At 35.0% G+C, this 16,156-nt stretch overlaps 1 protein-coding gene across 1 annotated transcript in view; it reads right to left on the bottom strand.

The window, feature by feature from the left end:
• Positions 1–13,234, bottom strand: part of LOC146168141 (histone deacetylase 5-like) — a 69,488-nt gene extending 56,254 nt beyond the window's left edge. Inside the window, exons 1-4 of the mRNA XM_083390862.1 lie at positions 13,055–13,234; positions 8,923–9,000; positions 7,022–7,124; positions 2,079–2,181 (exon numbers count right to left, since the gene is read on the bottom strand). Coding sequence (XP_083246988.1) covers positions 2,079–2,181; positions 7,022–7,124; positions 8,923–9,000; positions 13,055–13,159 — 389 coding nt within the window. The 5' untranslated portion in view covers positions 13,160–13,234. The remainder of the gene's footprint in view (positions 1–2,078; positions 2,182–7,021; positions 7,125–8,922; positions 9,001–13,054) is intronic.
• Between the last annotated feature and the right edge of the window lie 2,922 nt (positions 13,235–16,156).

Genomic DNA, 16,156 nt, shown 5'->3' on the forward strand with positions numbered 1-16,156 from the left:
TAATAAATACTTTATTAGGACCAGCACCCTTTTCCTCTTAGATTTCATACATGTGCCATTTCATTTGCCTGGTGCCTAATAGAGGACTGCATTCAAAGCAAGGGCGAATCAATGAAAAACTTGGGTGGTGGTCCAACTAAGAAGTGAAGTGGATTCGTCCAAAATAATTTTAAAAACATTATTAACTGTTTCGAAAAAGATTTCACGGTAAGGTTTCCAATTAAAACGATTATTAGACACGGTTTGATTCATTCTATACAGGGCCTGAAAAGCTTAAATTTTAAGGAGGCTTTAATCTATGCGTATTACCATATTTGCAGGTGCTGTTTTCTAACGGGAAATTTATAAAAGTCTACAGGATGACATAAGGTTGAGAACCACTGCCCTAATCTATATTTTTTGTCTGTTTTAATTAGGTAAATGTAAAAATGTTTGTACCAACGCAAACTTTAAACCAGTTTTGCCATGTATGTGTTTCTGTTTTAAGCAAATCTATTCACCCCAAAGGCGCTGAAGACATGTGCACCCGCATGTTGTACTTTCACACCAGTATGTTGTATTTCGCCTTTGGTTCCACTCCTTGAATCTCCATGCTTAAACGCGACAAGGTTTATACATTCTTTAGGCGAAGACAGCTTTAGGCACAAGAATGAAAAAAACTAGGAATTTGGGTCAAAAATGCTTGTCACCAGAAGGCTGGCAAGATTCTGCCAGGATGCTCTCCTATATGGCATTGTTGATCATAGTCAAGCTATGCTAAAGATCCATGCATATGAACCCAAGATAATAGATCCTCCAAAGCAATAGGCTATTTATGCTTCAGGGTTGGGCTTAAGCACTCGCCCGCTCGCCAATGCGAGTACAAATCGCTCCGGGCGAGTGCTGAATGACACCCACTCGCCCGACTGGCTAAATTCTTTCACCGGCAAACAATCAAAGACGTCATTGCTGCAGTGGCAACTGGTAAATAGTTGAGGTTTATTGTTTAACTTAAACGTTGTTAATTTTTAAATGTTTAACCCGATCGTTCACGCCTTTCGAAAAGTTTATTGGACTTGTGATGTATCCAGCGGTAAGAATGTAACTTTACTGCATTTATTGAATTGTTCGTATAAAAAAATTATCACCAATCGCTGCAGTTTTTGGTAACAAAAAGTTCTAATAATATTTGTAAGTAGTGTTTTTTTACGATGTTTAGAGGCACCGAAAAGGCTAACTGAACCCTACGGTATTTTGAAATACCATCAACTTGTGAAACTATAGCTGAGAATTAGCAATTAGTCTAAGTAAGTATATTGTTGCGATCTCTTAAAGTTTACAGCCGTCAAACAAGCCAAAGCTTAAAATATAACTGCCGGTAAAGTATTTATATCGCAATTATTTATGTTTAGATACGAATCGAAACCATTGTGGACGCCCTTGGAAAATTAATACGACCAACTATAAGACGTAAAATCATTTAGTCATATTTGCTTGCTGTTTTAACCAGTAACTATAGTGTTAAGAAAGCGCCAGGATTTTCATAAAATGGAAAACAGGCAAGCCGTGGTGGCTATTAAATTGTCAGAATTATTTTTTCACTAAAGATTGTAAAAAATATTTTTGCTAAAAGCATTGTTTTAAGCGTAAACTGCTTTATGGGTCATTAATTTATTCATCCATACATGTAAATAAACGACCAGACTCATATATAAAATAATGTTGATGTATAGAAACTATAAAACAGGTTAACGAAAAAACAAGAAATGGCCCCGTTAGTACGTAAATTTGCAGACGACATGCCAACAAATTTGGCGAGTGTTATTTTGTCTGGGCGAGTGCCGATTGATAGCCGCTCGCCAACCTGGCGAGTGGAAATTTTTGCATAGGAACAACCCTGTGCTTATTCTTTTAATGAACACAAATGTGACAACATTATGTGACACTTAAAATGGATTCATCTTGAATTGTTTTACTTGAAAAAAAAAGTTTATTGATTGTAACTGTAAGGTACTGCAATAAATTTATTATAATCATAACACAACAAACTTTATAACACAAAATGTTTTAATTAGAAATCATTCTAATTAGAATCCTACCTTTCTGTCATGAGGTTGGAGAAATTGTCCATTACTTTGATTTTTTGTCGATCGATTACAAACTTTTGTAAATGTTTTTTTACTGCATTGGAAGCCACTGCACCTAAAAACATTTCAAAAAAAAAAATATAATGCTTTGCTTAAATATTGGCGACTTGCTGGTGCTGTTGCAGAAAAGTGAGACAGTATACATATTATCATATTTTATTCTTTGCACCTGTGCCTATATTTCAAGCTTGAATTGCTGAAAAATAAATATTTTCAATCTGAGATACTAATTAAATCATTGTTCTGCTTGATTGATTTCATAAACTATGCTGAAAACATTATATAATAATCAACTAGTACCAGTGTTCCCTCTAATTTTATACCGCATGCGCAAGTGCCAAAAAGTTTGCACAAGAGCCGAAAAATCACTTTAAGGTCGGTGGCTGATCTAGTGGCACCACTGCTTTCTTAAGGCCATCCTTTTTAATAACCATTTATATAATATCACTTCTCTCTTTCCCCTAACGTCAAGAGAATTATATGGGCCGAAAATTTATTTTCGGGACATATCTTGTTTTTGCCGTTATTATATGGGCCGAAAATTTATTTTCGGGACATATCTTGTTATTGCCGTTGTTTTTTTTGGTTTCATATGGTTTGCTATGGTTTGCTATGGTTTGCTATGGCATGTTTCAGACCGATTTTTGTCCAGAGCATTATAGAAAAAGTAGACATCATAGAACCTTCAAATTTTCAGACATGGCGTAGAGTGGTATGTAGGTGCTTTGTAAAAGTTTATAAGGCTGCACCCCCAGGGGGCTTTGCTTGGGGGGTAAAAACCTAAAATATTGCGTTTTAGCACTTTGTAGCTAACGACTGCCATCTAGCAGCAGAAAAACTTTCATACAGAATTCGTTCATATTCGCTTGCTTTGTCCAGCTTGTGAAGTGACGAAGCGACTGACCGCCTGCTGTGCTTTATTGTCCCGCGCGTGAGACTTTCATTGTGCGAAGTGGCACGTCCTAAACTGGACTCGTGCGACTTGCATTTTAAAACGAGGCTTCTCTTTAGTAAAATTACTTAATGCTCTTAAGAAACAACTTATTTTACGGCCGCAAATTTAAATGCGAAATCTGGTGGCAACTCTAATCCTACATATCAACACCAGGCCTACACAACTTAAAATTGTGTGTTGATATGTTGGATTGGAGTAACATACTATACAGGTGCAAATAGCAAATATTCTCCAAATACGATTTTTCCAATATTCTCCAATTCGTATTTCATCGTATTGTCGCGGTAATACACAAAGAGGTAGGCCGTGAATAAAGTTTCACCCACCGTACAATTAACGGAGGGAAGCATTGCGAGTAGAGATGTTTAAAGCAGAATATCGGCGACTCATTTATAATGCTTGCTTTCAATGCGGCGTTAGTTTTTTTTCGGGCGACCAATTACTTCGCGATAATCTTCGCCTAATAATTAAGTGTCAATAGGGTGTATTTACCGCCGCAAGTTTAAATGCGAAATCTTAAGGCAGTCTACGCCTCTCTGTTAGCACCTGTCGTGCATCTTGCTCCAATCCAACATATCAACACGAGGCCTACACAACTTAAAATTGTGTGTTGATATGTTGGATTGGAGTAACATAATATACAGGTGCAAATAGCAAATATTCTCCAAATACGATTTTTTCAAATATTCTTCAAATCGTATTTCATCGTATTGTCGCGGTAATACAAAAAGAGGTAAGGCCGTGAATAAAGTTTCACCCACCGTACAATTAACGCAGGGAAGCATTTCGAGTAGATGTTCAAGGCAGAATATCGGCGACACATTTATAATGCTTGCTTTAAATGCGGCGTCAGCATTTTTTGGGGCGACCAATTACTTTGCGATAAGCTTCGCCTAATAATTAAGTGTCAATAGGGTGTATTTACTGCCGCAAGTTTAAATGCGAAATCTTAAGGCAGTCTACGCCTCTCTGTTAGCACCTGTCGTGCATCTTGCTCCAACCAGCATACTACCAACATCAGGCCTAAACATCTAGCAAAACTTTCGATTTAATAGTTTGCGTATTGAGAACATAATAGGGTTTTTCATATTGTTTAAAACTACACATTTAAAGCCTGTTTTAACAGTGATTGCTCGGCCCAAGCCATGGTAAAAAATTACCGAGTAAAAGTTTGCAAAAGTATAGCAAACCATAGGCGTTAAACCATTTTTAGTCTTTAAGAGAATAATAATATTTGCTTTTCAAACACGTAAGCTGGTCAAAATTTAATAAAATGACCATACGCATTATCTACGTAAATTCTATTTATCAAATATATGTTTCGATCATTCCCCAAATTCTACGCCATATTTGAACCCCTTTCGCATCAAAGGCATAAGTTAAGTGGGGAAGTTTTCGGCCCATATCTGTTTTTGCTTGCAGAAACAAGTTAAGGAAAATAAAAAACAAAATATATAATATAAAGTACACAATACAAAATATTTAAAAAAAAAAAAAAAAAAAAATTTAAATGTAAATTGAAAATTAAGTAAAAATTTAAAATAAACACTAAGCCCTGAAAATATACCCCCTGACAAAATATACAACAACCGCACCCCCGTCTAGTTATTATTGTTATTGGTCTAACTGGAAAACTCTTGCCAGTTGTAAATAAGTATTTCCCAAATAAAATAAAAAAACATGATAAACATCTTAAAATTAAGTACAAAGATGGAACAGGAAAACAAACCTAAATGCATATCTCTTTGTTAAAGAGATAATGAGCCTTGATGGGGTTTTTGATGACTGCCTTCCTATTGGGCGCAATTTTTGTTGGTATAGTTAGCTCGAAAAACTAATTTGACCCCTTTTTGTTCATACTAAGTTGAATAAAAAATAATTTAAACAGATTTTAGTTTGTAACTAGCTGGAGTGTAGAGAAATTTGGAAAGTTCAGTAAAGTAAAAATTAGCTACTAATGGTATTATTTGTCATCATGTGGGCTACACTAGACGATTGGCGATCAAAATTTATAAACAAAATTGGCAAGTGCTCTAAATTTTAAGGTCTTACGCATAATGTACTTGGCATGATTGTTTATAGTCATATCTCCAGGTATAAAAGTATATGAGTAAAATAAATCTGTCATTTTTCTCAGAAACACTTTCTACACAATTCAAAAACAAATTTAACACGGTCGTTACGACCCCGAATTTTCGGTGTTTTCTTGTGGTGTGATTACCTTTCATTTTCTGTACAGCTAGCTGCCGGCAGAGATTTCCCGTCAAAATTTGTCGACATGTTTATTTGCTTTAAGAAGTTCTTTCAGACAGTTTAATCGTTTATACACCGGTGGGTCACAACGCGTTAAACACAAACTGTATTGTAGCCAACGCGATTTGACCAACCGGTGGCTCGCATCATTTTAAGCAACTTATAGAGTTAAGCTTAACTATTTGCTTGTGTGATAGATCTTAGGTAATATATATACTGTGAGCAATTTCTGTTTTACTTGTTGCAAAACGAATTCTGCATCGTTTTATGGGGTTACGGTTGTCATATATTTTGTTAGGGGGTATTATTTTTTTTTTTTTTTCTTATTTTTATGGGTGGTTCAATAATTGTGTCATTATAAATAGGGTTATTTACCAGGTTAATTTTTGTAATATTATATATTACACTTTGGTTTATTTGTTTTACGGTTTTCAATATTTTTTAAATTTAATTTTTTAAAGTCCCTTCAAAAAAATGCACCCCTAACCCTTGGACCCAAACCACAAAAACTACAACCTTCTTGATCTTTTTTTATCAACTTTTTGTATTAATTTGCCATAAAACCCCCTGATTGTTGGGTTGTTCACCCCTGAAAAACAAACAAGGGATTCATAGTAATATTTTTATGGTTTACTAGCGATAAAAAAACAAAACAAAAACGGAGATATACTGCTAGATATTACTGTCGCTAAGTAGGCGTAGAGAGCTTCAAATAACTTCATACTATTTTATAGCAAAAAAATATGACCCGCTCATAATTTTGAACCAATAAACCAAATTAACATAATAAACATAAATTTTAAAGAAGAAAGCCGAATATTTTAAGTTTTGAAGTTTAACTTTGAGAACCAGATTATAAACTCTCAAAATTATTTGAGGCGCAATTAACATCCCATCACCATGAACGTGAAAAAAACAGTAATGTTTTTTGTACGACCCACCGGTGGGTCACAATGCAGTAGCTAAATTTTATGCATAACCCACTGATGATTCGCATCGCCGTGAACATGTGTTAGGAATCTGAAACCATGGGTTTACATGGCCTGGTAGGTAAGTTGACATGAAATGACCCTGGCAGATGTTTTAGAAATCCAGAATGGCAACTTTCCGCAGGCCAGATATAATATAGGGTTACTAAAAGGCAGGGGTTCCCAACCTTTTTACGATTCTCTGTAGTGTTACGTGTACCACTTTAGCAGAAAAATAATTTAATTGAATCATATTTTTATCTATTTTTAGCTTACAACTAGCATTGTTCAACGCTATTTGTAGCTTAAGGCTTTAGCTATAAAACAGCAGATTATATCTATCAAGAGCAATCATTTGGCATAATTAATGCCCACAGTCTCACAGCATTGTACACTTTACAAAGCAACTGTGCTCCTTGTCAACAATTGACATGGCCTGTATTTTGAAGATCGCATTTTTGTGAAAAAAACGGATGCTCCTCGCCAACACCTTCGCGTACCACTAGTACCACAGGTTGGAAACCCCTGCTATAAGGCAAAAAAAAACTGTTGTCCAAGGAAAATAAGAATAGCAAATTTCGCATGAAAAGCAACAGTTTTGTAAGGACACAACCAAATAGGAAATTTTCCATTGTGTGGACATTATCATAAAAAAAATTATCGGTAATACATACTAGAACATTGTAAAATGAATAGTTTATTTTTTATAAAAAACTAACTTTTTTTTTCCTTGTTTTGAATGGAAAATACAAGATCATTGCTGCCTTCAAGTTGTTGGTGGGGTGGAATCTGCTGTTGTTCGCGCTGATGAGCCAATACCATCTGGTTTAAGAGCAAAAATTTCTAGTGTTTACTTAGAACTACACTTGATTTTTATAATGTTTCTATAACTTGAATTTTCTATGACCTCAAGTGTGCAAAGGCCCAAATCCAAAAATATAATTTTTGCTGTCTGTAATATTCAGTCTAACAACAATTTCCATACAAGTAAGGCAAAGCTGAAACTCTGTTTGTGGTGAAATTCACTCATAAAATTGTCCATCATAGATGCTCGGACAACACTACAGATGTTTTTTGCTCTGAACAACTGACCATATGTATTAGATGTGTAACTATTAATAATATCAACAAACTAACACTTCAAAACGACTTTCTAGGGTTCATTTAATTGAAAAGCATCCTATTTATTTTACTGCAATACAGAATTAGCAATTAGTAAACAAATGAAATAGTTGCGGTTCAAAATTTCTTGTTGGTCACCAAAGCAATACCTTAGCGTTGCCATGCAACATAGCGAAAAAACAACAACACAGCGAAGCTATCATTAAGTCACCAAATGATATTTTGCGCTTTTTGGTTATAGCTTCCACATGTGGCCACTCCGAAGTGCCATCGCTAAATTAAAAAATTAACATCCTATATGGCAATTGTTTGTTACGAAAGCCATCAATTTGTTTTCTTATTTTGGTTCAATAGACAAATGTTACAAATTTCTGTACGGACCCCAGTTGATCCGCAGACCCCAGTTTGGGAACTGCTGGTTAGAAGCAAACATAAACAACAAAACAATTGTAAATATGTGAAAAAGCTTTGCAAAATGATAATGCACAGTTTAAACGACAAGCATTTATATATAAGCAACACTGAAATATAGGCATTAAAGGCATTTTCCTTTAAAATAAAATAAGCCAACTTACACATAGAGATGTTACAACATAAGAAACAGTGAATATGACTACAGATTAATTACTGGATCAGCATTGTCACTGCGCTGTGTTTAGGCAGTTAAACGTATAGGCCTGTTGTTTACAATCATGTCACTTTGGCAAAAACCATTATCAAAGGTAGGGATATTCCAAGTAGAATATTGAATCCTTGAATCCAGATGGGATTCGAATCCAATTCTGCGGTTTATTTCGGGTAAATGGAACCGATATAATTTAATGTTTTACTGCCGGTTGTCACGCCTAATTGTACAAACGCATGTGGTAAGTTTAGATAAAGGCCTGTCGCTGCCGCTACACATTTATAGTTCTTGCTTTAAATGTAAACTTGTAGTGCAGTGTCAGCATTTTTGCAGGCAACCAATTAGTTTGCGTCTCGCAATAAACTTCGCCTGATAATTAAGTGTCAATCAAGCATTATTGGGCGAGCGACTAACGTTAATGTCAGGTGAGGAGTTTGCAATTTCCCTAAATGCGTTAAGATGCAAAAGTAACATTACATTGTAAAACGCGCTGGCCGTCGACAAAATGCGCTATAGGGTTACTTAAGGTCAACTTTAACAATAAAAATGGTACATAACTTATATGCTGGTTTAAATATTATTACTTGTCAACACATTGTTATGTATTTAGACTTCTCAGGTTTTTCATGGTTTAAAATCATTTCAATTTCAATTTATGAAGATTTGGTATAAAAATTTGACTTTTTATAAAATAAATTAAGTGGAAAATAACTTTTATGGTAAAAAAATGCAACTGGAAAACAATAAGAAACCGAGAATTATCCATATTTAATGATAATTTGCAAGTCATGTTCACAATAATAAGAAAAAAATAAAGTTTTGTTTCTGCTAGCTTTTATTGTTAATGCAAGTTTGACCATCATCTCATATTACCTTTAAATGTTCTTGTAACTGGTGTTGATGCTGCTGCTGAAGAGTATTTGTTTGGTAATGGAATTGAGCCAACAGTACCTATGAATCATAAAAAAGTTATAACTGACCTTCATAGTTACAGAATAAATATAGCATAGCATCATAAATCCTGTAATAAAAGTGTGTATTCAGTTCTTTTTGGGAAAATGTTTGCTGCCTTTTTAGGAATGTTTGCTGCTGTTCCTAATTCAGTATGTAGAAACTAAAGGGCAGGTAGAAAATCATTTTGTGATAAAAGGCACTTGCTGAGGAAAATTAAGCTCTTACGACAAGCTTGATGACAGATCAGAGTGATTGCCTGGCACAATACCTTTACAATAGTGTGTATTAGAAGAAGTGGCGTATCCAAGGGGGGTTTTGGGGGTTCGGACCAATAAAAACTTGCAAGAAATTTAAAAGACTAACTCTTAAAGTTATCGCGTTTCTTCGAAGTAGTTTTATATGTCGCGCTAATCGAAAAACACACGGGAAAAACGATCTTTGTTAAGTATTGCAGGTGGCGAGAGACGATGAGATGTGCTTGTAATGTAGCGTAGTCCCATACATGGATCTACCAAAATCAATCACATATATTTCACGGTCTTGTTTTCGTTTTTCTCCTGATGTTAACGATTGCACGCTAAGCGCTTTCGCAGCTGGCGCCTGGCAGGAGTGTGGATGACGCATGTCGCACGTGTTCGCTTTGTGTCTAAAAGTTCGCTTTTGCTGGACGTTAATTGGCTGTTTCTGATGATTTTTTTTTCTTATTTATGACATCATTACTCGTCATAGGAAAATCAGGAAATTCCCTAAGTTCAAAATTGGGGAATTCCCTACGTTGAAAATTCAAGACCCCCCACTTTTTGGATTTCTGGATACGACCCTGCTTTTTTTAGCGAAAAAATAGAACCCAGTTAAATAAACATAAATTTTGAAAAAGAAAGCCGAATATGTTAAGTTTTATTTAGTTTAACTTAATGAGTACCAGATTATAAACCCTCAAAACTGTTGAAGGCGCAATTAACATCACATCGCCGTGAAAGTAAAAAAAAAACAGTAATTTTTTTCGTACGACCCACTGGTGGGTCACAACGCAGTAGCTAAATTTTACGTATGACCCACTGGTGGCATAGCAGTGACTGTTAAAAAAAAGTATAAATACATCTTAGACTTTTCATATTTTTAGACATGGCATAGACTTGTATGTAGGTGCGCATAATAGGCTTATGAGTCCACACACCTAGGGTCTTTTTTGGGGGGCCAAAAAACCTAAAATAATGTCATGTCATGCAATAATGTCTGCTAAACACTTTTTACTTTTCAGTTTTAATTGGGAGGGCTGTCAACTGAATGTTTTTATTTTTCTGAGGATGGGGTTGCTGCGGTTTAGTTTCATTTTTGTGTGTGTGGGGAGAGGGGATAAAAAAATTTAATTGATGTTATCTGGCAGGTGCATGGAATATATATTTTTAAGGTAAGTACAATTTTTTTATTTTTTTAGAAGTAACAAAAAAAATGTATAAAGGCGAATGAATTATTTTTACTTTGTATGTTGGGAGATTTTTTTGGTTTTCACCTTGGGGGCCTTAAGTTAGGGAACAAAAATCGCAAAATAAGTGTTGTGTCATCGTACAAGCTCTTTAAGCTCTATACTCCTATTAAGCAGTAGCAAAATTTCATAAACATGACTTGTTCTGCCAAGTAGTGTAGTGAATTTGTATTACAATAAGCACTGAAAACGAATATTATTTTGTTACGTATTTAAATTGTTACTATTACATATTTTTGAAAATTTTAGTCTCATCTGTTTTTGCTTGAAGAAAAAAGATAAGAGAAAGTACAACTTAATATAGACCAGTGGTTTTCAACCAGAGTTCCGCTAGTACAGTCCAGGGGTTCCGCAATTTTTAAATTGTCTAGCTAATTGAGGTGTGTTTATCACACTGGGGTTCCTCGAGCCAGTGGAATTATTGCATTGGAGTTCCTCCAGCCAGTGGAATGTTTCAATAGGGTTCCACTCCAGCAAAAAGGTTAAAAAGCACTGATATAGACCTTAATACCAACAAACCAAAGGGCAATAACATTACAAGAAATAACCTGGTAAATAACCCTATTTATATTGACCCAATTACTTTGACAAACCATCCTTATAAAAGTCCTGTAAAAAAAAAACACCCTGACACAAAAGATAAAACAATTGCGTCTAGTTATATGGGCCGAAAATTTATTTTCAGGACATATCTTGTTTTTGCCGTTATTATAAGGGCCAAAAATTTATTTTCGGACATATCTTGTTTTTGCTCAAATTATATGGGCCGAAAATTTATTTTCGGGACATATCTTGTTTTTGCTCCAATTCTTTTATGGTTTTTTTGGTTTGTTTAAGACCGTTTTTTGTCCAGAGTTTTACAGGAAAACTATAATTTGGAGTGACTTCAAATGTCCATACAAGATGGAGGCATATATGTAGATGAGCCTTTAAGAGTTTAAAAGTCTATTTACCTAGGGGCCTTCAGCTGAGGGTAGGAATTGGAAACAAATTGTGACGTCATCGTAAAATCAGTTTTAGCTCTGTACTCATATCTAGCGGTGGCAATATTTCCTAAAAAAGGATCTGGTTAAAACGACACCAGTTATACCGACTGTCTCGCGTTAATACGCGACAAAGGGGCACTGTTAAAGCAGCGAAACAGATTCCGCCAAAGGATTCTGCTTTGGAAACGCCAGACACAAGTATGTCAATATTTACAGCCGAAACCTAAACATCTTCCCTGCCATGGGCTAAATGCAATTATGAAAACTGTTCATTATGTTTTTATAAGCCTTTAGATTTGTGAATTTTTATATTTATCATTAATGCATTAGGCAAACAACAAATAATCAATTCTTTGAAATGTATCACGTCACTCTGAAAAACACGTACTACGCAGGGGCATATCCAGAAATCCAAAAAGGGGGAATCCCAAATTTTCAACGTAGGGAATTCCCCAATTTTTAACTTAGGGAATTCCCCGTTTTTCGTTCTGACGTTAATGACGTCATAAAAAAGTGACGGATATGACGTCATAAAATAGCGATTGCAATAACATCACAAATTATAAAAAAAAAATCACCAGAAACAGCCATTAAACATCCAGCAAAAGCAAACCTTCAGACGCGAAGCGAACATGTGCGTCGTCCTATTAATAGGGGAAAATAAATTGTTTTTTTTATTTGGTTTGAGGGCAAGGAGGAGAGAGGGTTAAAACAATAAGCATTTTTTTGTGGAAAAAATATTTACATTTACGTCGGAAGGAATGGCAGAGAATTTTCGGCCCATATCTGTTTTTGCTTGCAGAAACAAGTCAAGGAAAAGTTTTGGGATTTGTATATGTCCATCTAAAGTTATTATGCATAGACGTAAGTCGCAAGAAATTTTTCGGCCCATATCTGTTTTTGCTTGCAGAAACAAGTCAAGAGAAAGTAGCCTACAACTTTATATAAACCGTAAATCGAATAAACCGTGTAATTACAAAAATTAACCTAAATAACCTTATTTATAATGACCCAATTATTAAACCATAAAAAAATATCCTCTGACAAAATATAGAACAACCGCAACCCCATCTAGCTTTTTAATGCTTTTATTCTTTTTATGTAGTTATTTAATAACCATTCCCATAAATGGATTCAAATTTTGAATTTTAAAAATTTCTTATGTTTTTAGTAACAATACACATATGTTAGAAAATTTTTTTTGCTGATTAATTGCTGCTTCATAATAAAAGGTGATATTATGTTTACCACTTGTTCAAAAAAGAGAATAGATAGCCTGGTGGGGAAGCCAGCATACCTCAACACTACACAACAGATTCACCTATGTTTTTTTATGCAATCTATTGCATCTCTCTTGTCACTCAATTTCTTGGCTGCTAGTAACAATCAGGTGTGGATTGGGTTTTGCAGATATCTTTATCTTTATAGTTAAACTAAAAAGCACAACCTTTTTAACGTATGCTGCAACCGAAATAATTAGGAATGACTTGAACCATTTTAACTATTTTTTTCTTAATCACATGATTCCGTGTCACATAAGATAATTATCCTATGTGAATTAATAAACATAAAAACTTACCCTTTTATCAATTTCATGTTGTTCTCTTAAACGGTGATATTTTTCTCTATACTGACGGTCATCAAGATCATTTTTAGAATTTGTGGCATTATCATTGCTCATCATTTAAATGCGTATATTACAGCAAATTAAAAAAAGAAACAAAAATGTCTGTATGCATTTCATTAGTTATTCATGTTAAACTCTGTAAATAAAAAATGTAGAAGTAAGAAGGTGAGTAGTAATAGGATCATTACGTTTGCACTGGTTCATACAAATATTGTGCAAGATTGTTGATTCCTTGGAATATATATATACTTTTCTATATGGGAAAATAATTTTAAAATTTAATTCGCAAATTCTAAGCTGCAAATTTAGGTTAAAATAGTATAGTAGACAGCCATAAAAACTACCCATTCAACAGATTAATTGAATGCTAGATTTTGTTGTCGAGGTTTGATTGGCCAACTTTACAACAACTTTTTTTATCCTTTTTCTATGCCTTTTTTTACAATTTTTCGACTATTTGGCTTGTTGAATTTTTCCCACAAAGTTTAAATAGAAAAATTAGAACCAACTTTTTGACATTTAAGTTATTATAATATTTAACTATTTCTGTAGACTAGGGTCAAAAACCTGTAGACAACAAAATTAGGATGGGGTTGTTTGCCTGACATGCTTGGCTATGGATACATTCATTAGTGATTATATAATGTTTTGGGTTAGAGTTAGCTTTAGATTGGAGTGTAGGTATTATTAGATTTCATTTTGAATGTAGCCTTACTGCAGTTAGCTTTTTTGGGCAACCAATTACTTTGCGTCTTGCGATAACTATTGCCTAGTAACTAAATGTCAATCAAGTGTTATTGGACGTGTGACTAAAGTGTAATACCAGGCGCGGAGTTCGCAATTTCGAAACGTTTCCGGTAAAACATGCTAGCCTTGGACAAAATGCGCTACAGGGTTAATTAAGGTCAACTTTAAGCCAATATTCAGAGAGGTTATGCACAGCGTGGAACTATTGGTTATGGCAATAGTAACGTTGTATTCTTTGCCGTGCATTATTCGACTGCATAACAGATCACGTTTGTGAAAAACTGACACAAAATAATGTTGTTTGCTGAACAGTTCATTGTGAACTGTTGCACCAATTGCTGAACAGTTCATTGTGCGTTGCATTCTACTCACTTTGCAAACCTATTAAGTTTTGCAACAACCTAGACATGTTTTGCAGTTTACACAACTTCTCCAAATGACAGCTATTAACAATGTTGAACATTTGGGAGAATATTTTCTATTATAATATACACATGTTAGCAAATTGTTTTGTAATTTAGCGCTGTCTTCCCCAAACAAAAACAAGGTTAAATAATTTAACAAAAAAAAAACAGGATTCCATATTCTGGATTCGTTAATCTAGATTCTAAACCTACAGTTCTAGAATCCCTTGGGATACTACTTTGAACATCCCTATCCCTAGTCATCACGCTTTTGAAAAAGTATTACCGCAATGTTTAATTTTTTCACACAATGCTTGTCAAAATCAGCTCTTTGTTAACCAATATATTGAGCACGAGTAATTTTTTATGTGTCTCCAAGACTAAACGTACCCAAAACCAAATAAACGCAATTTTTTCCTGCTTCACGTGATAAAGAGTTCACTTTTTAATACTCATGCTGTGATTGATATGTAATCCAAAAATACCAATTTTTTAGTATGATTATTGTTTAACATTTAAGGGGGGCCAAGAAACAGGACAATCACCAAAGGGGGCGTGGTAGAAAAACGTTAAGAACCACTGCTTTAGAAGCAAAGCAAACACTTGGATATTTATGCAGACCCTGAACAGCGAGGAACATTAGCTGTGCCCCAGATTGGAAACTTTGGATATTGCGAGGGGGAGATGTTTTGCAGCTGAAAAAATGCGCGGCTGAAAATAAAATTTCGAATTGAACTTGCGCGGCTGAAAATAAACCATCAGGCTACCGAAAGTTGTAAATTGCGAATTTATATTAAACTTACAGCGTTCATAGAATACTTGAATCACTGCGCCAGGTTGGAAAGTTTGGCCTGCGCGGGGGATAAAAAAAGGATAAATCCCCCGCGCAGCAGCACCTTCAGCCGCGGTCACAGCCGCGCATTTTATGGAAAATGTGTTCAGCCGCGCAAATCTGACTCGAGCAAACGCGCAAAACTTCAGACGCGCAAACTTCTGTTATGGAACTAAATTACCTAAAAATGAGTAATACTACTAAAATATAAATACGGGATTTAACAAACTTTACTATTTACGAGAAGTATATTAACATAATAGAAACGTCAGTATGGCTCCTGTAATACTGACGTCACATTTATTCACTCATCACTTGTGTATGACCGAAAATGTGTCACCTTAAATCAGGCCTGCACAACTAAAATGGTGCAAGGGCCACAACAAGCACAATAAAAATTGGCGGACCGCATACTGAAGTTGCATAACATTTTTAAACGCTAGTCTATAAGACGTATATAATATAATGCATCATATAGAATACCTTGTGAAACGCTAAAAACGCACAGTTCGGCGTTTTGGTCACGCATCAGTGGACAACGGTCACGTGTATAGTGACGTCAAATTAGGCAATATCGAGTAATATTGCACATTAAATGCTACACAATCCAACTTTTTAAATATTTAGCTGCGCCCGCACACCAACCAAAAATTGCTCAGTGCTTCAAGCATTCCATGAACACTGTAAACCTGTAAGTTTATTATAGTATCGCAACTTACAACGTTCGGTAGCCTGGTGGTTTATTTTCAGCCGTGCAAGTTCAAGTCGAAATTTTATTTTCAGCCGCGCATTTTTTCAGCTGCAAAACATCTCCCCCGTGCAATATCCAAAGTTTCCAATCTGGTCACTGCGCAATTTTTGGTTGGTGTGCGGGCGCAGTGCGCAGGTAAATATTTAAAAAGTTGGATAGTATAGCATTTAATATGCAAAATTACTCGAAATTGCCTAATTTGACGTCACTAAACATGTGACCGTTGTCCACTGATGCGTGACCAATTCGCCGAACTGTGCGTTTTTAGCGTTTCGCAAGTGATTCTATATGATGCATTATATTATATACGTCTTATAAAC

Source organism: Ascidiella aspersa, chromosome 1, assembly GCF_963924565.1.
Source record: "Ascidiella aspersa chromosome 1, kaAscAspe10.2, whole genome shotgun sequence".
In the NCBI taxonomy this organism is placed as follows: domain Eukaryota; kingdom Metazoa; phylum Chordata; class Ascidiacea; order Phlebobranchia; family Ascidiidae; genus Ascidiella; species Ascidiella aspersa.